This window comes from Falco biarmicus, chromosome 11 (assembly GCF_023638135.1).
Source record: "Falco biarmicus isolate bFalBia1 chromosome 11, bFalBia1.pri, whole genome shotgun sequence".
NCBI classification, from domain to species: domain Eukaryota; kingdom Metazoa; phylum Chordata; class Aves; order Falconiformes; family Falconidae; genus Falco; species Falco biarmicus.
Genome location: NC_079298.1, coordinates 18,919,770 through 18,944,127, shown reverse-complemented (window position 1 = coordinate 18,944,127; position 24,358 = coordinate 18,919,770). Strand labels below are relative to the sequence as shown.

General features: G+C 37.1%; 1 protein-coding gene across 7 annotated transcripts in view; it reads right to left on the bottom strand.

Annotated features, from left to right (window-relative positions):
- Positions 1 to 1,334: 1,334 nt before the first annotated feature.
- DNAI3 (dynein axonemal intermediate chain 3) overlaps positions 1,335 to 24,358 on the bottom strand; it is a 29,266-nt gene continuing 6,242 nt past the window's right edge. For 2 of the 7 annotated variants that reach the window (XM_056356546.1, XM_056356553.1), the window contains 21 exons: positions 23,191 to 23,229; positions 19,061 to 19,242; positions 18,442 to 18,546; positions 17,420 to 17,584; positions 15,745 to 15,944; positions 15,350 to 15,466; positions 14,454 to 14,644; positions 13,394 to 13,518; positions 13,205 to 13,294; positions 12,677 to 12,766; positions 11,838 to 11,966; positions 9,817 to 9,890; positions 8,297 to 8,444; positions 7,430 to 7,517; positions 6,352 to 6,482; positions 5,479 to 5,542; positions 4,942 to 5,072; positions 3,927 to 4,131; positions 3,406 to 3,497; positions 2,176 to 2,298; positions 1,335 to 1,578 (listed from right to left, as the gene is read on the bottom strand). In XM_056356546.1, the coding sequence (XP_056212521.1) occupies positions 1,435 to 1,578; positions 2,176 to 2,298; positions 3,406 to 3,497; positions 3,927 to 4,131; positions 4,942 to 5,072; positions 5,479 to 5,542; positions 6,352 to 6,482; positions 7,430 to 7,517; positions 8,297 to 8,444; positions 9,817 to 9,890; positions 11,838 to 11,966; positions 12,677 to 12,766; positions 13,205 to 13,294; positions 13,394 to 13,518; positions 14,454 to 14,644; positions 15,350 to 15,466; positions 15,745 to 15,944; positions 17,420 to 17,584; positions 18,442 to 18,546; positions 19,061 to 19,242; positions 23,191 to 23,229 (2,633 nt within the window). In that variant the 3' untranslated portion in view covers positions 1,335 to 1,434. Of the gene's footprint in view, positions 1,579 to 2,164; positions 2,299 to 3,405; positions 3,498 to 3,926; positions 4,132 to 4,941; positions 5,073 to 5,478; positions 5,543 to 6,351; positions 6,483 to 7,429; positions 7,518 to 8,296; positions 8,445 to 9,816; positions 9,891 to 11,837; positions 11,967 to 12,676; positions 12,767 to 13,204; positions 13,295 to 13,393; positions 13,519 to 14,453; positions 14,645 to 15,349; positions 15,467 to 15,744; positions 15,945 to 17,419; positions 17,585 to 18,441; positions 18,547 to 19,060; positions 19,243 to 23,190; positions 23,230 to 24,358 lie in introns of all 7 variants that reach the window. The other 5 variants (XM_056356550.1, XM_056356549.1, XM_056356551.1 and 2 more) reach the window with 5 other exon arrangements.

Genomic DNA, 24,358 nt, shown 5'->3' with positions numbered 1-24,358 from the left:
TGCGCACATTCAGCAGCTGCAGTGTGCTTGGTAAATGCAGTTTGTTCTAGATAATACTGATTTCCTTGAGGGGACGATATATTTTAATGGCTTTCATTTTCTGTTTGTAAGCATTCACCAGGCAGGCTTAAGTGACAGTTGTTTCCTAATCTGATGATGCCGAGTAAAAGTGGTTCAGCCTGTGAAGCTTGAAGGGTTTATGAATAGTGTGGTCAGATCTGTGCTTTTGGTTCAGCAGCCCCTGCAATTTGTTTAGAAATTTCTGTGCTCCTCCCTTAGTATATCAACATATGGATTCAGCAGAGGTGCAAGAGCCTCCTCTATCATTTAAGTAAGTAACAAAGTGAAGACCTTATAGCATGGTGAATATTTCTTGTGGCTGCATATAAGAAAACAGAACCAGGTTGCTGTTGTGGAGGGAGCACTGATGTTGATGCATAAGCAGCAGCATTATATGATGCCTTTTGAGCACTGTGGCAATCTCCTTGGCATAGATCCTCTCGTAGCAGTGATGGCCATCTCTCTTCTCTGCTGTAGTCCAGGTAACTGTACATGCTGTTGGGGAAACAATTGCTTGTGGAAGTTGTAGTGGGTAGAGCAAGGCTGGCTGATGATGAAATCAGCTTTAGTGTAAAAAAAATACCTTTGTTCCTATACTTTGTGAGCTGCAATAACTCATTGATTAAAAAGAGCAATTTGGGGTCTGGTTTTTATCTTTAAATCCTTTAGGAGAGAGTAGAGCCTTTGCATAAGGAATTGTTCCTTCCATCTATGTTCCTGTGATCACTGTGGCCATCTGAGGTGCCCGTGTGCCTGCGGGCCACCCCTTCTGCCTTCAATGTGCAGCCCCATGCCCCTGAGCTGCCAAGTCTCAGGTGAGCATTCTTCACCCTGGAGTGCTCTCTGTCACTGTAGCTCCAGAGCAGGAAATCCTGGACATCTCAGAAAACACCCTACTGCTTGTCCCTAAGTTTTCAAAAGGTGTGGATACTTTGGGGATGAAGGAGGGGATGCTTGCTGGAGTGGAGTAGCAGAATCTGGGTGGCCTATGTGAGTGTAACTACTGGAGCAGAATGGCTTCCCCTCTGGTGGGAGCAGGAGGACGCAGGCTGGAGGCGTGAATATTGGCGTGTTGGTTTGACTGGCTGAGTTGTATTTAAGATTTTTACAGCTTATAGAGTCCTGACAGACACAGAACTTTGAAAACTATTACGTAAACAGATAGAATATTCATTATAACTGCATTATATATAACTGTATAAGTGTGCCCAAACTGGTTGCTTTCTAACCACGCTGTGAGTAAACAAACAAACGAAGTTAATGAAACTATAATCTCTAACTGCAAGATGCTTTATTTCTGAAGCTAAACATGTTCTGCTGAAATAAAGAGGTCTGAAATAAAAAGCTCACTGGTTCTAAAGGCGGTAACAGACTCTAAGCATCTGAGGAAAGTATTTCTTGACCCTTTACTTGTCCTAAATCCATTAGTAACTGCTTCTCCAGGTCCAGAAACACAGTATAGTCTGCATTTTCTTGCTCCTCCATCTCTTCTCTTGTTTTCTGTAGAGTAGTCATACTCTGAAGGAAAAAAACATACCAGGCAATAATGCACTGTTAGGCTTTGAAACCTGTATGCAACCCCATTGCTTTCCAGTGGATAGTATCAGTGTTACCACAAATCATTGAAAATAGGCATCACCTAGGGCTAGATTAACTGAATTGTCGTTTCCTTGGTTGATTAGTTGGTATTATTAAACCATTTACCAAAGAATGGACAGGCAAAACTTTGCTTATGTGAATAAAGGATGGAAGGCTGGAGTCTTTTCTCGCTTGAAGGAGGAATATTTATAGGGAAGTTGCCGAAATAATTTCTTGAAAGAGCAACTGATGTAAAAAGAAAAGCAAATTCACAGTTGTTAAAATGTCCATAGGCTCTAATAGTCTTGCAGGAGTTTCACTTGACCGAGAGCTGAACTCATGTGAACTAGGAATACCTGTTCCTCTCCTAAGAATTGTAAACGTGAAATAAGGAGCTGCTAAGCTGTTCTGATTCTGTGCATCCTGATTTTTGAAAGAACTATGGGAAATCCTGCCTAGCAAAACAGGTGCGTTTTAAAGACCCAAAGAAACAAAGAAGGTTTTCTTAAGTCCAAGTATAACATACTGTTTTCTCACTCTGTGCCTCCAGCTCTGTTTCAATTCTGTTTTGGCTTCAAACTCTTGATACTCTTGAAATTCTTGTTCACGGTACTTCAGATATTTGACTTCTCTTTCAAAATAATCAAGTATGTTGGCGTGCTATTAACACAATGACAAACAAGGGTCATTACATGCCCAAAGACACAGAATTATTGCTGATGATCTGAAAGGTATTATTAGTTTATCTATACTGGGAATGTACCTATCTCTATCTGAATAATTTGCAGCAAAACAATATGAAGATGTGGATTGAAACCAATTGATTTTGGATACAAATATGCATGGGGTTAAGTAATTTTTATTACACTGACTCTGAGTAGATCATCTTTCAAGAACCTGCGCTGAAATAACTAAGCCAGTTGTAGGTTAGTGATTTCACTAATCAGTCCAAATCCTCACTGACCCAACTTCAGGTACAAAGTAGTTGTTATATTGGGCTTATATTGCTATGTACTGTAGCTCTGCACACAGCAAACCTTTATGGGATGTTTAGAAACTATTTAAGTGCATACTTAAACAATATAAAACTGGGATAGGATTGGAAGAAGATTTTGCGATGTAAAAAGACTAGGCAGCAGGCAAGACTGCTAGACTGGATGAGATGAAAACACTAGCTTGATCTTTGGCTGGGAGGTAGGGGAAAAAAACAACTGAAATTTATGTGGAAATAGAAATTAAAACTGTTCCCATGGCCCTTTGGTACAGATAGTCGTTATTTCAAAAGAGAATGAATGAGTGATGATGTTAGTAACAGTTTTTAAAATGTGCTTAAATTAAGCTAGAATCAGGTACTAAGACATGTAAATTGAACTACCAAATTTACAGGAAAAAAACCTGACACAAACGCAGACAAGAAGGTGTAAAGAAAAAGAAACTCAGTATATTTACATTACTATGCACTATATAGCATTGTATTAATGCATGAAATCAGGTGTCACCTTATGCATGTGGCAAAAAATGCTGAACTCTTTATTGCGTTTCCATGTAGCTAGGTTGGACCACTGGAATTTTGCCAGCTGTCACCCAGGCTTCCTTCAGGTGCCTCCTACCTGAGCTCTGCAAAACCAGCTTTGCTACAGGTGGTCTTTGGAGAGCATGGCCATACTGATCTCCAATTGCCATCCATTTGAAAGCAAGATTTTCCAGGCAGGCCTGTTTCTGTGCTGGGTGTTTTCAAGATAAAGATTAATAAAAATTCTTACCAACCTCATTCCTTGAAGGGTGACTTAGTGTCTGACAAATTTCCAAAACATGCAGTACTCCAAGGTCATCAGAAGCAGCTAAAAAATGCTGCTTTGCTGAAAGATATTTGACAAAAAACATATAAACAATCTAAATGCCAACAGTAACGCATACCTCCACCCAAATGCGAGCTACAGAGGGATCATTTTTGTTGTGGTCTCTTTGGTTTATTGTTCACTGCAGCAAAAAGGCAGCCTTATTGCTCATTTTCTTAAGAAATGAAATTCCATTTAAAGTTTATACTTTTTCAAACCACCCTTTTTAATGTTTTCTGTTGCTTTATGCTATGGTAGTACACTTAGAACTGATGTATGCATTTTTTTTTATATATAGAGTGCAGTGTATAAGTATATGATTATATATAAAAGTATGTACTTGTAATATGCTATTATATAAGATCATCCAACAGGATTAAGTGTGCCTTGGAGTCATGGGCCATTTTGCAAACAGAGTGGCACAGTAAAGTGCAATCACCATCAACTTACGTGAGGCAATCCAGGGGCTGATGAAAGTGATCATTGAATTGGAGATGTTCTGGAAGTGAGATGGCTCATGAGTTTTCTTCAGTATGTCCCAAATATCTATATTTCCATCATCTCTGCCAAGGAAGAAAATTCCTGGTCTTGTTAAGGACCATTGTCCCACAGTGTATCTTCCTGCAGAGCAGCTTGACTGAAGGATTGGTCCATTCTTAATTTTTTTTGGAAAACAAATAAAAGATAGACCCAACAATCAAACATTGCTATCCACTCACTACTTCAGTTTTCCTATCACTTGAGAATGTTCACATTTTAAATTTTTTCTGTTACTAAAGTTGTATCAATGGCAAAACTGGTATCGCCTGCAGATAAAGAGAATTGTGAGATATATGTATCAGGTTTTTTTACTTCCCCACTTCAGTCTATTAAGTCATCTGCTGTTAAAATCTGTGGTCTTCAGATTTTACCAGGTGCAGCTAACCAGGATTCTTACATGAGAAGAAATGTAAAAAACCATGTTTCTTTGTCTTCATCTGATGAAAAGACTGTGTCCTAAATAAGGTTTCTTCAGACCTGTTTAGCACACATATTGCCTTTATTCTTCCATTTCCCTAGCAGCAGAATTAAGTTGTTGAGAAGCTACAGTTTTCACAAGGTTGGAATTAAAGATGGTCACTTCATTTTTTATTTTTTTTTTCTATAAAAGGCAAGTTTACAAAGCTTTTTTTTTTATTGCGTTTCCATGTAGCCATGTAGCCAGGCTGGACCACTGGAATTTTGCCAGCTGTCACCCAGGTTTCCTTCAGGTGCCTCCTACCTGAGCTCTGCAAAACAAGCTTTGCTACAGGTTTACAAAACTTAAATAGTTTTCTGATGTAAAGAAAAAGGAAATGCTTTCCTTGTACCCCATTTATTTCTAAACTATGAAGCTTTATGACTTAAACATTTCTGAAAATACAGTCTGAGGCTATTATAGTTGTCTTGTATATCTATCAATCATGTTACAACTGTGTTAACTTACTGTAACCTCTTCTTTCCAAATGGCAAAATTCCGGCCTCCAATGCTTAGAATGATGTCTTTAAAAAATGGCGATCTCTGGAGAGTGGTGATAGTTTCAGTGTGGATGGTATACTTCTGAGTGTGCTTCCAACCTAATGGAACGAAAAAGGCAGTTTCTTGTAATTAGTGCTTTAGTGGTCATCTTCACAATGGGAGCTATGCAGGGGGAAATGAGCGCAGGATCCACCACAGGCTTCAAAGATACTAGCCTCTTTTTTTTTTTTTGCTCGCAAGGTAGTTACTATAGAGTTACTATATAGTTACTTCCATGAGTTGTGCCAATAGGTACTAGTGATGCACCTGTGATAATGGAGAGGGCTTTTGCTATTCTGTCATGACAGCTAAACTGCTTGCACTTTTGAGGGTGTACTGCTAAATCCTGGTGTCATCAGTGAGGTAAGTCTTATTGTAACCCTAAAAAGACAAGGTATAGATGCAAATACTTTAAAGTTAGTGATATATTAAGGTTTAAGCAGGTATTGAGAAACTTGAACTTACTAACTGGTTTTGCTGAGTCACTATCAATTTCCATTTTCCAGTCGGAATAAACAATTTCGCCATCCTGTGATGCCAGAAAAATGAAGTAAATGCTAATATTAGAGCTTGGTGGCTTATACCAAAATGACTTGTTTTTAAGCTGTGACTTAATTATAGCCATCATTAAATATGTTCTGAGTAAATTAAAATCTACATTTGCAGCTAATGACTGGAAAAACACTACAATTTTGGATCAGCATTTTTCAGTTACATATCGCCAAAACAGCTTTACTTATCATGATGTTATGTAGAAAGTCCTTCCTGCAGAATTAGGTGCTCAGTTTTTACAGTTAGTGTTTTGCTCCAGTATTTGGGGAAAACATGACTGGAAGCAAAAAGGTAGCTAGAAGCCAAATTTTCATTTCCGCATGAACTCGACACTGGAAAAGACTTTGGGATTTTAGATATGTAGGGTAGGTAGAGGGCTGGGACTTACTAAAGTAGAAATACGTTGTGGGGGAAAATGTAGTATAAATGTTTTTACCTGACATTTGGGGAAACTAAAAAAATGGTACTTATTGCTTCTGGAACAAGGAAGTATTAGTTCGTTCCTGACAACAGGTAGTTACGTTCAGCATATTTTGGAAACGTCTTCTAATTCTGAAGTAACCTTGAAGTAAAGATTCATAGTCTACAAAATATTGGTGGTTTATTATTTTAAGCATGTGGATAAATGCATTAAAATGGGAGTAAAATGTGGCATGTCCAGAAAGATGTTTTTAAACACCTGAAGAAAACGTGCAAGTTCATACACTTGTGAAAACTTATTTAATCATTTAGTCTTTCAGATATCATGAATTAAATTTTCATTAGTAATCTGCTATTTTCACTTACTTCAGTTCCAACAGAAAAGCTGGTGGAGATGCTCTCTAGCGCTTTCAGGTTTTTGCTTGAGGAAGTACTCATCTCTGTGTATGGGCTCTCTCTGGTGGGTACTTCTAGTGTGTTCAGAGATGGTACCTTCTCTGGGAAACAATAGAGGCACATTATTTATTATATGCTTAAATTTATCAGTCCAAGCAAATCCTTCGACTCATAAAGGTAGCTCACACGTAAAGGGGATTTCAAGAGGAGAGATGAAGGAATGCTGCCAAGGAAAGCGGCAGTTCTGCAGGTTAACTTTCCTGGTGGAATCTCCCCATCACTGCAGCTGCTCTGAAGTCACTGCTTCCCATACCCAGACAACCACTTATAGTAGCCTGGTCCTGTTCATCGGTTTTACACAGCATCAGTAGTGTCTCCATGGGAACTGCCCTTACGCATCCCCCTTCGCTGCTGCAGCCAGGAGCTAACTTTTCTGCACCAGGGAACAGTGACAGCGTGCACGGGAGCAGCTATGCTACAGCAGCTCAGCTGCCAGAGAGGTGGTTTTTGGCATGGTTTGCAGTCACTCTTTCAGGTACTCCAACCACAGCTACTGGCTGTCAGCTTGCCAGCTTTACAGAAGGGTTAGTAGCATGTCCCTGCCACAAAGTACCACAGTAAGAACTGATCTGCTATGGAAGGTGAAGCGCTAACTTGACATTCTGCAGCGAAAAGTGACACCTCTATCCAAAGCACTACAGAAATACCTACAATATATACTGTTACTCCAGGATTGTTTTTCTGAAAACAGTATTCTGTAAGGGCTGTTTCAGGGATAAAGAGGCTGGGTGGGGGACCTGAATGGGCTCTTAAGTGAAATCTGGCAGAGTTACTGTGGACACGAGCTGGTCTTTTTGTATGCAATACATGTGCGTATCTTTGGAGTCAATACATGTATGTCGCACAGTGAATACCAGTGTATTTAAGAAACCTTTTTTCCCCAGATGCATTTAGCCGTACACTTTGTTGCTCAGCTTTCATTATGTATATACTGAAATATAAGCTTATTAAAAACACTTTCCCCAGTAAGGTGTAATAAAAATATTACCTGGAGTTTTGTAATGATAATGTAGTTCCCTTAAACTAATTCTGACGGGACCGTACTCTGTGCTGGCACCGCTTCCACACAGGTTTATCTGTTCAGAAGAAAATGTATTTGCTAACTCATTTTGTCAGATCTTGGGAGGTATAAGACTAAATTACTTTCTGCTGTAGTGGAACAGGTCTTTTCAGTCTGGAGCGTGTTTGTAATACTCCATGAACAATATCTGCCACCTCACATGCAAGCACAGAGAAAATACAAACCCGTGGCTTCTCTTGTGTTATCCTTTCCTTGTGAGGATTTTGCCATGTTTCTAGCAAAAAACCAGCTCCAGTGGTCATGCTTGTTTGACAACCGTACCAGCTGCAGCTTTTCTGAGTAGCATAGAGCAACAGAGTTTCGGTTTTCTTTTTCTTTTTTTTTTTTTCTTTTTTTTTCCCCAACATTATGTTCAGCCTCACTTTTTTCATAAACTGCTATGACCATTTTCATCAGACTGAATTTTGTGTTGCCAGTAATTATGGTTCTGTTGACCGTGACTGTGTTTCACAGTTTGGGACCCACTGAGATAGCATAGTGGTAGAAAAGGCTGACAGGAACTTACACTATTCATATAACTACTTTTGCCTCTACTGCAGTTTTTAAGAGGCAGTCATGCTGTTTCTTGTGAGTTAGCTTTTCAAAATTAATTTTATTGAAGTTTCAGAAGAATGTTGAAGTCTTTCATTTCATAATCTGAAGGAAATTCACAAAGAAGTCACAATTTGCTGGAAAAAATTGAAGAGTTGGGTAGCAAAATAATACATTCCTATGGAGTTCTAGCCATATCTACAGTTTGGCTTGATCCTTTTGTTCTGTATTTGTGCACAGTACCTTTATGAGAGGCTTCCAGCAGAGATCTAGATGTTTAAAAGTGTCTGGAACATCACGGGACATATAAAAAAATTCCTCTTCTCTTACTTTCTCAGATGAAGGTTGTTCAGGAAGTTTGGTGACTGGAATATCCCAAAATAATATTGAGCTGCAAAATGATTTTATAATGTTATTCCCTGTTTTTGTTTCAAAGATCAGTTTGCCGCACACTTTTATTTTTTTTTTTAACCTTTCATCTTCAAACTTTACGTAGTAATAGATAATCTGAAAAGCAGACAAATGCTAGATACCTAATTGCTGCTTTTGTAAATTATGGTATATGTTCCTTTATTCGCCATTTCATCAGTTGTTATCTATACCAAAGCAGCTAGATAGCATTCATATAGTTCGCTTAGGGAAAGTTACTGTGTGAAATTCCTGGAAGCTGAGAAAACTGGACAGAACTCTGTAGCAGGTAATCTAGTATTCCAAATTGAACCTCATCCCCAGTTCTTGTGTATACCATTTGGTGACTTTCAAGTCAAATGGTCCCACTCACTGGGATGAATCTGTCATCTCATTGGAGTTTTCAGCCCTTGGATTGTTCCTGTTGCTCTACTCTGGACATTCATTCCCAAATTTAATACAGACTGATAGTTTTCCTCATTGCTGAAATCTCTTTCCGTTTTCTAACAGGAGTTGCTTTTCAAGAATACCATTACAGTGACTTCCCTGCCCTTACTTTTAGGTGAATACTTCTAATTTGGAGCCCTGATGTGTGAGTAGTTTAAATTATTTTTTTCTGTGTGCATTACTTGCGTTACACTGAAAACTTATGAACAACTGTACCTGTAATCATTCTTCTATCTTAATTCTTTGAAGCCTTCTCTGTATTTGATTAGGGAAAATAACTTTGTATCATTACCAAATTTTGCAATTTTGACCCTCCTTTTGATGTAACTAGCAAATACGTGATTAAGCCCAGCCATGCATCTTTAAAGCTTTAAGCTTTTTGCTATCGTGAAAGCTAAACATTTATTTCCACTTCTTGTATTCTTCCCCCTCACCAGCCTTTATCACAGGATAATATCTGGTCATAACCGCCATGACTCTTCAGTCCAAAAAAGAAGAGATTCACACAGAACAATTTTGCCAGCTAAATTTCCAAATGTAAATATAGTTTTCAGTATTTCTGTGGTCTCAGAATATTTAACAGCTTTTTGTGCAAGTCATATAATCAATGTAAGTGTGAAGGTATGGATCTCCAGGCTAGTGTATGTGTGATCAACACTCTTCTTAAGGTATACACAGAATATAAACGTTTATGTGTGAGGTTCTTCAGTTAATGAACCCTTAATGCCATTACTGTGAAGGGTGTAACTGGCCATGAATTTGATGTGCTTATCTTCTGCATACAGAATTTCAGCTGTTCAGGGTAGGCTGATAGGAATCCAGGAGCATGCTAGTTAAATCATGGAGCAAGCTCTGTAAAGCTTTCCAATGGAAACTGGAACATCTTGCAGAGTATGTATTGTACATACCAGTCGGGAGAGCAGGTTACTAGCTGCACGCAAATTTCAGCTCTGTTTTCAAAAGTAGCACCCATTCGGTTGTCCTAAAAATAACAGTAATAATAATTACAGGCACTGAAGATGAGACAAAACAATCATACTCTGCTAAGTGAATACTAAAACAAGTAAAATGGGCTTCTAGAAATAAACTCACTGTTTATGCTTGGGTAACGTTTGCAAATCAGGACTTACTAACTTGTAGTTATAAAGTCAAGCTATTTTACAAATGTACTTCAAGTGAACTGATACCAGTTTTGCCTGCTGAACACCTAAAATTTCATATTAAGTCAGCAGGGTAAACACTTGCTGGCACCACGGCAAGTCAGGCCCTCCTTAGGTTGCCACGTTTGCAACGTTTTTTAATCCAACTTAACCAAAAAGCAAATAATTGAGAAATTTATCTCAAACAGTTAAGTCTAGTGGGAGTGTTGTCTCTTGGTCTAGTTTACACCACAGGTCATCTCTTTTACCATTCAGCTAGACCACACTGCAGGATGGTAGTAGTGGCTTCAAATATTAGTTATTAATAGTTTAGTTTGTGTATGTGGGGTTCTGCTGGTTTTATAGTACTTACCATTTACCAAGTAGTCATTGCTTTATACCTTTATTTTTTTCAGAAAAATAAAGGAAAGTTGTCAGGGTGGGAATGAGTGATTATAGGCTAGACCCTGACTAAATATATTTTGGCTAAAACTGTACTTATCAACTACGTGGCAAAGTTTTAGCTACTTTATTTTTTTTCTTTAGGCCAAATCCTACTTTTATTTTCATTCATGAGTTGCCTACCTGGAGTCAAAATGGTAGTCTCAGAACCACGCAAAGCTGAATTAGGTTTTGGATATAACTTTGAATATTTTTTCATCGATATGTAATAATAAACTGCTAATTTTAGGAACTGTGCCGTAAAAACTGTAATGTTGTGCAAAGGCCGACACACCTTCCATGCTTATGTAACAAAAAGTATGTCCCAGTACATGTTGCTAGACATTGACAAAGCGATTCCTTTGTCAGTGTTATTTATCAAGCACAGGTCTCCTGTATCTGTTATCCCACATGGACATGAAAACAGCTTTCTGAGCCTAAATCTTGGCAAAAAAACCCCACACCCAAACAACAAAAAACCACACCATTCTGCTATCCAGTCCCTTTCTTCATGTAAAACACCTGGTACCAATTAGTATCCGTGGGTGGTACTACTGCAGCATAATTTAATAATGAATCGTTATATCAAGCTGATTATGATATTTGTGCGCCCTTTTCCTCGCTTTTCTGGTAATGTTGCTAAGGCCTGCAGTATCTATAAAGTCTTAAAAATTTGTTTTAAAAATTATTGATACATTCATAAACCTTCTAAAGATCTCAGTTTTCTTCCTCTTGACCTGCTCTTCTACTGTCATTATTTTGCATTTGACTACGTTTTCATTTCAAATTGGTTTGGGCAATGATTTGCAGTATTTTGATGGTAAATGATTACCCAATACTCCTGTAATAGTGTTGAGCCCTTTAACTACATAGACCCTAAGTACTATGGAGCTCTAAAATCATCATAGAAAATGTAAGTTTTGAGTACACAGGCAGCACCTAGAAGAATTAAGGTAATTACAGTAACACAATTCTTGGGTGCCTAGATATTTGGGTAATTGAAATTATTTCTCTGAATTATTGGTGGCAGGCTAGATTGCTCAAAGTAGAAATTCAACGTATTTTAGATACGGAAGGCTTATTGTAATTTTGAATGCTAATTTTCAGTAAAGCTACAGTGTTTTTTTTTCCAGTAAGAGCAGATTCATATCAGATTGAGAACACAGCACAGCTGTAAAGCACAGCAGGACAAGTGGCACCATATTATTTAATATTTAGAAAATGCAGTGAGAAATAATGAAGGCTATTACAAAAAATCGAATCTTTAGTATTTTATCTTCAGTTTACACTATGATTTCTGAGGTTGTAGATAGAAAAACAAAAGAAGAAAAGTGAATTTTTAAACTCACCTTAAAATAATCTGGGAGCCAATGTATATCTGTTACTGGTTTTTTATGACTATACTGTATGGAAGAGACTGCACAGCATCTCACTAGAGGTGGCTCTGTGTTACTCTGCTGGACTTGCATAAGTGACGGCTAGAAATGTTTTAAAAAGAGATATCTTAGTGTATTTCCAAAAAACGATAGTAGAACTGTCAAAGAAAAAAGGTTATTTTACATGCTGTTAATGCTTCTTCACATATTTCAGATCAGTTTATAGAACTTTCTAGAGGTCTAATACCTTCCCTTTGGATAAATAAAAATAAAAATGGAAAGCATCAAAACAGGCCTTTGGATATGAAGCTCTAAAAAGAATTCCAACATGCCTCCACAGGCATATGCACATCCATTTATGTTACTAGTTCCTCCTCTGCTCTGAAGTGTCTCTTCTACTTATCCGCTTTATAATCTCCTTCCACTGAAATCTTCTTCTCGTCTTCCAAGCTACCTTTTTTCTGTCCATAAAATTCCGGAATAATTTTCAGTATTACACTCACAACAAATGCTATATGTGTTTGATAGGCTTCCTAAGGCAAGAACTGAGTGTATGTTGGTGCCCGTTAAAGAACAGTCTTATTGAAGCCAAAGTCTGCACAAAATGCAGTAAGGCTGTTAAGATGGACTAATCGGGCAGAAATTACGTTGTGATAATGGGTTTATTTCATGAACTCATCAGGTTTCTTATCCTTTCTAGTCTCTCAGTGCAAAGGTTATCTGCTCCTCTGTTTTGAGCCAGGATACCATCACCCCTTTTTCCCCACAGACATACAGATGTACCAGAATATGTTTGGAATGGAAGCATTTACCATATTAACAGCTGTTATCTTGATTCCATCAGCAAAAGTTTTTGCATTTTGCAGCTTTTCTTCACGCTGAGAAATATCCCACAGTACAACCTACAATGAGAAGTGAGTATATTACAAAGTATTTGATCTTTTATATTAATATGCATCTTTTCAAACACAATTCATGGAGGCTTAAGGAAAAATAAGAAATTCACTCTCTGTACTAGACCTAATGAAGTCTTTAAAGTATTGCCTCTTCAGTCTGATGCAATTAGTTGAAAGGCTACATTTGTCTCAACAAAAAAAAAAAAAGTCTTTACACCTTGACCTATTTATCAGTACTACAAAGAAGCATCGTACAGTAATGGTTCAGCTATGGAATAATGACATGAAACTTCAGTACAGGATCAGAGAATTTCTGAGACTGTGACACCTGTCTTGTGACGCTATGTGTTACTATGGATGTTGAGTACATCTCTTCAACCTTGTTTTTATACTGTAAGAAAATACAGAAACATCAGATTTTATTCTTAAACAGAGAATTAACACCTGTCCGTTGATGCAGCCACCAGCAATAATATTTGGATCACTGGGACTGAACTGAAAGCAGTAAATGTCTTCAGGACACTCCAACATTAACTAAAATGAAAAAGAACAAAATAGTTGAGAAACACATTTGCACTGATTGTTCTCTTGTTGTTTAAACACTCAGTGTATTTAAAATTCCTAATTAAATACCTGAGGGTGGATAGGGTCAAAAGAACTCCAAAAAAGTATTAGTGACTGCTGCAGCAATGATTTGTCAGAAAGGTTAACTTGCTCTTTGTAAGAATGCCGCTTTCTTGCTGACACTGCTATAATCCCTGATTGAGAGAGAAAATGAATTTTCTCAGAAGACACGATTCAAGTTTCAACACACTCAATTATTCTAAGTGACTTATAACTTCTGAATACAGTGAAAAAAAAAAACCAAAACAAAAAAAATCATAACAAACAACCAACAACCCCCAAACTCACCCAATCATGTATTTATATTTTTCTTTTTACAGATCAACTTTGAGGAAATTATTTTTGTTACTTAAGTTATTTAACAATGAGTCATAGAACCCAAGCATTAAGATCAAATTCAACTTTTTTGCTACTACTCCTTAATGGTGTAGTACTGCACCTGAAATGATGTGACAGGCACATAGTCCTTGCCACCCATCATGAAATCAAATCTTTTGTAGCTGAATTAATTTTCTACACAGACTGCAGTGATAGCTATTAGTATGCTGTGCAGCTAGGACATTTATATAGGACTTAATTGTGCCGTTAAGCCTGGCTGTGTAGAGCAATAATTCACAGCGGGAAGCAGGAGGAGATGTTCAGTGTGCCTCCTGACACTTCCTGGCACTCAGCAGAGGCATGTCCCGTTGTGGCTGTAACATTCCTCACAAGCATTAGGCATGCTATGAGGACCAGGGAGAAGAACAATGGTATGCAAAGCCACCAGAAGAACCTGGCACAGTTGCAGCCCCACTTAAATGAGCTTCTTAAGGGAGAAATTTCCCTTTTCTCTGATCTCCGCTTATATGTTAGCGTGAGGGACTTCGCATAGCCTGTCTGAACTCTACAAAGAATTTGTCTGTCTCATTTTTCACTTCATCTCAAATCAGTAATTCAGACAGATACACTAAATCAGATTTGATTTGTTTTTAAATTTGAAAGCTGATAATTTTATGAAATATGCATATTTTATAGCTGTCATATTAATACGTGTCATTCAAGTCTCAAATTAGTATTTTAACTGCGTTACCATAAATGGTTGGATGCCAGCAAACGCAGCTAATAGTTCTGTCCTTGAGATAGTGCAGATCTGTAAGTGTTTGGTATGCTTTAAGACAGACATCTGGCTTGCCACCAGAACTGCTTTCATCTTCTGCTAGGGCCTTCCAGTCATCAAAAAAAGCATTCATAATTTCATTTTGCTGCAATGCAATTTCCATTCTGTTTTGTGAAAAGAACAGTTAACACTTTCAGTAATCCAGATGTCACTACTCGGTAGTAGAATCGCAAATATTTCTGTAAAGAGGCAACTTTTGATTTACATAAAATTATGACTACAGTAGTAAAAAAAAGAAAGTGTTAATTCCTCAGTGATGGATCACTGTAAGGAAACCCTCTTCCATTTAAATATAAATAACTAATTGTAACAATAATTTAACTCTAGTTCTGTGTTGATTGAGTACAGTGCAATTGTCCAATTCTTGTGCAAAAGGTGTCACTAAGTGGGACTTGTCTTGTGACTAAGGGCTGTAGGACAGCACCTTTGCTCTTCTGCGTAAGCCTCTGCTTGAGTGAGCAGCGTTTGAAAGATCAGCTTTGCAGCTTGTTCAAAAAGATGTATCACTATCAACTCTAACAGTTCTAACATCTATTTAAACCAACATTCATATTTATATGGCATAGACTTCATGTTAATTTTCACAGAAACAAATTTTAAGTTAATCTTTGTTAATATTAAGCTAATAAGCAAAATTATATATTTTTATATATAAGCATATTATTTGTATAAAAGAAACAATGTATTTATATTTTTTTATATATATGACCTGTATTTGACCACATAAATGGTCCACTCGGCTAGGAGTTCTCACTTGTATTATATATTATTTCAGGTAGCCTTTAACGTGTATTGCTGCATTAATTTACCTTAAATGTACTGAAGTAAGAAATTCTTTCAGTTTCTCAGATGACAGACTCTCTTCTTTCTCTTTGTTTGACAACTGTCTAGGAAAATACTGCGTGGCTGCATTTTTTGGATTGGTCCTAACCAATTGGAATAAATCTGAATGTAAGTATACAAACAATTTCAAAGACAGAAACCCATGTAATGTGTAAAATTAAAAGATAAGTATATTCAGTTTTTCTAGAAACTCTTTGGAAAAGAGTGAAAGAAGAAAGTTGCAAACAGAGTATCTGATTCTGTTCTCTTGATCAGTTTGTAACTGAGCAATTCCAGAAGAGTTAATTTACATGACTTTAGTTGAGATCAGAAATGGTGCATAGCTTAATAAACAAGCTGATAAATATCTTTTCACACTTACCATTTTGTCTGAGTACTAGCTTCTCTTATTTTTGGAACCATTTGTATGCCCACATCTTTTTCAAGCATTTTAATACTGAAAGTTTTTTCTTGATAGGACATGCATTCAATGTAACTGTCTTTTACATGTGAAGCATTCTTATCAGTAAATGTAATTGGTGCACCAAACTTCCTGCGTACTCGAGAAATCATATACTTAATCTGGAAAAGAGATTATTTCTGTAATTAGCAGAGGAGAGAGGTTTTGGAGAGTTTGTTTTGTAAGATGGCAACATTCATGTAATTGTAGAATTAGTTTTATGGTTGATTTTTGTGCTGAATTTACTTATATTTCTGCATTTTGAAATTCTGAAGTGCTCATATAAACAACCTACATGCGTAATAGAAGACAGATTTGTATTTCTAAAACAAGAAGCTGCCTTTAGGTAACATTTTTGGACTACTGCTAGTAAGATAAGTACATTTTCTAATTCATACAGTATCAAAACTCCACCTTTAATTAAAGAATTGATTTGTATGAGGTCTTATGTAATACTGCATTGGACTTCCAAGACTTAAATGTTCAGCCCTTCCCTCTTAGTGCAATTCTCAATTTTGGGTGAGATATTTCAGCTTCCATTGAAGTGCCTAGGGACAGAAAAGTACCCCAAAGAGGATCCTCAAAAATCTGAGTGAGTTTTCTTATAGCATGAACTGGGAATGAAAAAGGGAAGTGGCTTAACTTCTACCCAAAAAGGGAGGGAGGCACTTGATTTCAGGCAGTAGAGAGGTGTTGCTTTGTCTTGGATTCATAACCAGGTAGTTTTTCCCAACACCTCCCACAGAACTGGAAAGGAATGTAGGCTGAGAATACTTCTGAGTGGACCTTGCCAGCAAGATAGATTACAGATTACTTGGACGGTGAATGTGGGTTAAATTTAGTGATGGTTAATTACCTTTAGAACAATCAGACATCTTTTTAAGTATAAGAAAGATGTCCAGTTGCTGAGAACTATCAAAACTTAGCCAGTCTTCCCTGAACAGGGATTTCGGTATTGAGTAAAAATCACTGATGGAAAGTTAAATGTTTGGAGATGCCCTACACATCACGTTAGGTGACAGCTGTGAGTGGATCTACGCTTTGGATATATAATTTTCTCAGGATAATCTGTAGGTGTAGTTAATCAAATATGTCCTTCTGTGAAGTCAACTTGTAACACCTGTAGTCAGTAACATTTAATCCAAGGTACATAGCCGTTAAAAGTGTTGCGCGCTGCTTAAATGCCATCCATATAATGGAACGGAGTTCACTGGGCTCCATGGAAACAGGACTAGGTCCTTAGAATATCACAGTGACTCAGTTTGTAATCTGGCCAGATAGTAAATTGAGCAAAAAGTGGCAGAGATGCTAATGACCAAAGATTATCAGGACTTCTGAATTTACAGCTTAAAAAGTAAGTATGTCTAATGCAGTCTCATATGCCTTATTTGCACAGTTTAAGGAGAGCAGAGTCTTAAAAAAAAAGTTTCTGCCAGCACTTTCAGTTTTTGTTAGAAGTTGATTTGTTTTCTTGAAAGACCTCAAACAAAACTAGAATTACAACTTTCAGTTTCCTGACTTATTTTTTTTTAAGGAACTTAAAATAAATTTGTTTTTTTGATATTAATTTTATTGACTAACATTTGTTGAGTCTGACCTTTTTAACACTCTCTTTAACAGATTCCTCTTCAACTTCCTTTTCGCTGCCAAGAGAAACCCAAGGTTTGTGGATACAAGGCTTATAAGGATGGATTTCCAGAGTTTCCTCTCTGATTTCTTCTTCTTTTTCTTCTTCTTCTTTTTCTTCTGCAGTTTCTGGAGGCTATGATATCAGACAGTGAGACATAGTACTTTTCAAAAATTTGTTGCTGAAATGTAAATATAAACTAGAAACCCAGTTTTCAGTCTTTATTTACATGTTCTTTACTTCTGTCTCAATGCAGTAAGCCTGACTACACTGTGCCCCTGGGGAGGCTTGGGTTAGGTCCCATTTTATTCATTCGTGCATTAGAATTTTCCAATAAACATGACATATTTAATATTTAACTGCTAAAGAGAGACTGTTGTCTTGAAAGCATATAACTATTCTATAAAAAGAATTTATAGTGATTATCTACATTAGGCCCTCCTGCCTGGAGCTGCAATTTGCTTTTCTACTGTTACTTCTACTGATGCTGGGTGGCAAACTCATGTTGAAAAAATATATAATCTACCCATAAGCCTTCTCCTATGATGCAGTGCACGAGGGGAAATCTTCTATGTATCTAGAGTTATTTAGAACTCAAGAACATTTTGAAGTATAATTTGAAAAGCATATACATACATTTTGTGAGAAATAAGTATAATATTTCTTTGAAGACGCCCAATATATTATCTTTTATATTTATGTCTTGCTTAGAGACCTGGGTCTTGGCAGAGAAAATTAATACTTATGAGGGTTAAACTGGCACTCTGAAGTAAAATACAGAAATTCAATTCAGTCTTTCTCAGTATAAAAGATATTTTTACAGTGATACAGGTATTTTTGCATGATCAGATTAACCTTTAGAGAAACATTCTGGCATGCCAAGCACATCAGATGCTTACGAATACAATACCATTCCTGGGGTATATGTTTGCGACAAGATTCTGAAATATCCATAGATAGAACAATGCTGTGGGACACTTGGATTTTCTTACCTTCACAAAGTTTTCCTTGGCTTCCTCAGAAGCAACAAAGTAAAAGTTCTGCCCATACTGGAACTTTGCATCAAAAACTACCAAAAGTTCTTCCCCTGGATATTCCTATTTTAATTAAAACAATTAGTGGAAAACTGAAAACAAATAACATAAAAAACAGACATGAGCCTGTGACTGGCAGAGCCAGTACTAGTGTAAATTCACTATCTTTGATTAATCTTGTGGTTTTAACAGAGATTTTCATGTACTAATTGAAAAGAACAGGTGGATTTTATTTTGTAATAAAAATTTCTGGTCCAAACAAAATTTCTTCATACAGAGAATCAAACAGAAAAGAAACTGTTTTAATAATTCTCAATAAATGGGCTATGAAATAGGAGAAGCCAAAATATGTGAAGTTCTGCCAGTTCACAGAATCAAAACTAGTAATATTTACATTACTTTTAGCATATTTCCAATCTACAGTTAGTTTAAAAAAAAAAAAAGTGCCTGGAGAGCCTTTGGATATTACAGCATTAGTGTATTTACACAGAGTCAAACAGGGACAGACCTTATCATCAAAAGAATATACACTTAGAGAGCATGAAGTCTTAAAGTGAGAATGAAATAAGCTACGTACTAGGACAACTTTTTTGACGGGGTGGAAATCAGAAATTGTAGCTCTTGTTTTCAGGTCCTGAATGATGTCCTCTTTTTTAATAAATTTGAAACAATTTTCTTCTGTGACATCTTCATCAACTCGGCAATTAAAAATTTCTTGGGTCTTTGCAGTGAAAAATAAAGGAAAGATTTCTGGGTGGCCTATGAGAGAAAGTAAAATTGCTTGATAAACAAATTCAGCGTTGTTTAAACATAAACATATACCTCAATAACTCTGGGTCTTTACTGTTTCCTAGCAGCATGCTTTTGAATCTCTCAGCTTAGTTTTTGGTATTTTTGAAGGCATGGAATACAAATTATATTACATTTTGTTAATCTTGGAAAATACCCAACACTTCCTACTTAATGAATATGCTACTCTTAGTATGAGGGGGTTTTTTTCCTCTCAATCAACAGGTGATTAAGAGCTTTAGTGAAGAGTTATAAATGGACTCTTTTAAATACATTAAGGACACAATTGCATGCCTCATATAAAAGCCTTGAATAAATATACTCTAGTCCTTTCCTGTAGAGTGGTGCCATTTTAAGCCAATGTTTAATCTAGATGAAGCTTCAACACCCTCACAAGTAAGGACGCTTTTGTGATTTTGGACTTTCATCTTCCTCTCATTGAGTTCAGAGTGCAAGATCATTAAGATTTGAGCCAGATGTTTCTTTTCAGCTTTGCTGGAGAATATATAGCTGTTGTTTTCTACACATGTGATCATTCATATTAATTCAGAACAAGCTATTCCTTATCCTGGCTCCGGCACTCTTATCTTCATTGGCTTTAGTGAGGCTGGGTGCTGTCAGGTGCCCCATCAACTGTGCTTTGCAAACACTCAATCTGAAGGTAATAGCCAGTGCTTCTTGTTAAGTGTGTGTCAGCTGTATGTAGGAACACTGGTCCTTCCCATATTACACGTTCTGCCTTCCAGCTTACATAACAGCTGTAAGTGATGAAGAGCACTATAGGCCCAGCTAGCTGAACCCTGCTGCCCAAGGGACTTTTCCTCCTTTGCAGTCCTGCCATGCTAGCAGCCTCTGTCTCGGCCTTTGTGAAGAATGCTCTTACCATGGCAGCTACTATACTTGGTCTGAGAAGGCTGGCAGATGGTCACTTTGAATGTTCATCTTTTTGATAAACTGGAAAGCGTATAAGATTTAGGGACATGTATACATGGGATTTTTATGTACTGCAGTGGGCTGGCTTTTGTGATAATAGCTGATACTTTCTGCCACCTTTGTCTCATTTTGAGTTATTTAATATTTTATCTTAATTCCCGGCACCTGTGGTATCTTTCTTTGTGTATGCCTTAAACTGAAGTGGATACTTCTAAAGTGATGATACTGACCAGCTGGCTCAGCATGTTTTGAGAAGCCATCTTTAACCTAAGCCAACAAGGCCTGACAAAATGATAAATCCTCCTTAATCTCTATCATTTGGGAAGCTAAATCTCTGCATAAGCCTATCACATAATACATAATGTTTGATGAAGCTGACATTTATCCTTTAAAATCTTTCAGTGCTGCTCCTCCACTGCATCTGCTCTGTTGTAGTCATCCACTAAAATTAATGACATGCATGATGCTTCTGCTACACCCTGCACTACACCAAGTGTCATTTACTCAGCATTCACTAGTCACTTTGTAGCGCGCACAATCCATTTGTAGCATGCACAGTCTATTAGTTCACTTTCTTCACAAGTTCTAGCCAATACTGCATGACTTTACTTCTTGATATCTCAGGGATTTCCAGGATTGCTCTGTGGACGCTTCCAAAAAACACAGAATCATAGGTATGTTGATTGGGAAAGAACTCTACAAGTCAGCCAGTCCAAACTCCCTGGTAACAGCAGACCAACATTTAATCCTTTTAAGGAACCGCAGAAGTTGATCTGCAGGACCCCCAGGTCACCCTGGCCAAGGGCATGAGGCCCCATTAGGGTGTCGTTAGGAAGCAGACTCAAACCCTAGTACAAACTGCAACACTACAGACACACTTCACATTTCAATATAATGGAGCAAAAAAAATTAGACCTCTTTTTTGCAAATGAAATTTCATAGGATAGAAAGAGGATAGAAACCTAGAGCTGTGCACCAGAAGAGAATGCAACTTCCACCCTCTGCCATACACTGCTGGCTCACAAGAGAGAATGGACAGGAGAGCAAAAGAACAAGAAATTTGTATGTATCACAGTTCTCCGAGTTGGTTATGTGGCTAGCGCAATTAGGAGTGCTAGAACCCATAGAAAATCTATACTTTGCTGATTCTTCTGTGAATTTTTTTTGGATCATTACCATGGCTTAAATAAATAGAATTCAACCCATCAGAATTAGATTTTTTTCTTTTATACATCAAAAATCCTAACCAGGAGTAACTGTTGTTTATTCAGTAAGTTTGTAGGATGTTATTTTTTAAAATGCTGAATTGTGCCTACAGTCTTGTTCACAAATGCTAACGCTAAAAAAATCCTTTCAAAGAGATGTAGGTTTCAATGTCAAATGAAACAATGCAAGCATGCATTAAAGTTAAGCAAAAATACCATCAACATTACTATGAGAGAGAGCAGAGTAGGCCAGATAGTCTAAGTGCATTTTCTTCAATGCTCTATTGCTGTAAGTCCTAGTTAAAACCAAAATAATGTTCAGAATTAAAATATGTACATCTTCTAGTCTAATGGACTAAAATTATATATTCTAGAATACTACATTATAACGTTCTCTACTATAGAATCTATAATATAACACAAGAAGCTGATACTGGATTTCTAACTATTATGAACATTTTTATTGAATGCTGTTTTCCAGTAAAAAGTACGTAGCATCTAATCAGAGGCTTCACATTGTTTTTTCTAATAGCAATTTTTACTCATATGATTTGCAACAGTCAACAGCTCTTAGTGCTATGGTCCTTCACAAAGGACCAAGAAGCCCTTAGAGAAGTAAAGACACTTGCAGTTCTTAGGCTGAGGAGGTACCATGTATACAGTTTAAATCTGCGCAGTGTGTGCATATAGTAGCATTATTTTCCTGCTTTTAGCAAGAGGTTTCTAGCAAGTTTAGATATTATGACTCTAACCTTATTTGCCACTAGGTGGAGGTAAAATTCTGACAAAACTGTATCTCCAGCACCACCGAAATAAATCTTTTTTTTAAAGTAGTACTTTCACCATCTGAGGGATCATTTATTGTCCGTTTTCATTAATTGCAGCTTAGCCATTTCAGTGATGCTAATCGGAGTGCAATTTTCGCTTCCACCTGTGTGCTAATAGGATTATGTAGGAAGACAAGTGATTTATAATTTCTTTAAAAAGGTTACCACATTATTTTAGCTTTTAGCAATAAAAGCTGTACTGTTAAAAGTCAGTTAAGAAGATAACCCTTTGGGCTGTTCCTGTAAACCATTATTACTTTTACATTGACATCAACATTAATGTAAGTTATACCCGAGGAAGAACTGCGCAAATCGGAAGAAAAATCCAACCAGAAATGTTAAAAAAATTTAAAAATTAGGTGGTGTTTAAGAAAAAAGAATACTTTAATTCAAATAATTTCATATTTTAGCTCTTAACTATGGCCACACTTAAAACTTGCACATAAGCCAGAAGAAATGCTTGATATCTTGTGACTTTTAAATGGCAGATCTTTTCCCCTACAAAGCAAAAGGTGTTAATGTATATTGATATCTATGATTAAAAATCATCTTACCAAATTTATTAATGATTTAACAAAGATCAAAGCTTTAAAAATTATAATATTTCAAGTGTTTCTTTCAATTGCTTAACTACTACTAAATGTAAACATTTTGCATCCTATAATTCTGTTGTGATGGTTTTTACTTCCCCTGATCTCAGCTCCTCTCAACCCAAGATAAAAACATCTTCTACAAACCCCTACCTGTTCCAGCATTCCTTGTTGCACTGCCCTCTACTTGGAGAGTGGTATGGAATCACTACTGTAACAGCTGCATTTCTTCATAGTTTCTTTTTTTGTCATTCATAAAAAAATCTTTCTTTTTCTTTCCCTGGCATCAGTAACATTGAAGCTTCAAAATGCTTGAAGTATTCCAAAGCTATTACTTTAAAGCCCAGTCAACACAGCACTTACCTATACCAGCCATTGAAAGATCAACTTCATCTTTTTTACCTGGAATATAACAACATTCTGTTATCCGGCATTTTTCTTCCTAACAAAGTAACTCTAAATATACAGTCCTTTCCTTGTTGGGGCAATATTTAAAATGTCTCTCTATATTTAAAACTAAACTGTGACAAGGAAACAAAAATTAATTTCTATTCACTTTGCATTTAGTATAAGAAATGTGCAAAGCCTTTTAAAATAGGCCTTTATTTTAAGGAGATGTTAGCATATTTTGAAACTATGGAGATTTTAAAACTAATTTTTATTTTGAGCAGGTGGTCTGCATAAGAGAGAGGCCATAAGAAATCTGTCCTCTTGTGGCACACACCGCAGTTTCCATGGCTGAAAACTGCGACTGCTACCTGATAGCACCTGCCTGGGGCAGTTAACCTTTGCAAGTCATGGGAAGAGGAGAGAAACGGGCAAGGCTCACAAACACCAGCCAGGAGCAGAACTGGCAGGTGTGCAGGTAGGAGCAGATGTTAGTGCCCTCTGACAGTGGTGAGGTGGGCAGGCTTGCTCTGGGTGGCAGGGTGTTGCAGGAGCTGGGCTTTCTTCAGCTCCTGAGAGAGGATCTGCAAACCTCGCAGCAAGGTAGGACAGGAAGAGATTAGCACTGATGTGCAGGATATTCTCTGCAGCACCACAGCTGTTAATCAACTGGAGGGAAAAGGTGTTTAAAAGGTGAAAGCAACTTCAGGAAGATGGCTGTCATGACAGAAAAATAATCCATGAAACAAAACCCAAGGAAGAGTACATGCCCACCCTTTCTGAGAACGTGCATGAATCACTGGAAACAAATATTTGTATATAGCAGACTCTTTAGCCTTGCACTTCATTAACTATACACTTATTAAATGACACAAGTGAGGCAGTATGTCAGCACATCTCAGAAGAAACACAATACAATGCACTTCAAAATTACGTTGTGAGACTTTGGTATATTTTCAGGCTCTATTATCGTACCTTTACAGTGTGATCCTGAGCATCTGAACTCCTGCTTCTGGGGACACCTCTCTCTGCCTGATGCTCTCTCTGGGCTGTTAACTTTTGTGAATCTCCCCACTTTATATGAAGCCTCCCAATTTCCCATTCAATACTGTTATTATGACACCACAAACTATTACATCTAAAC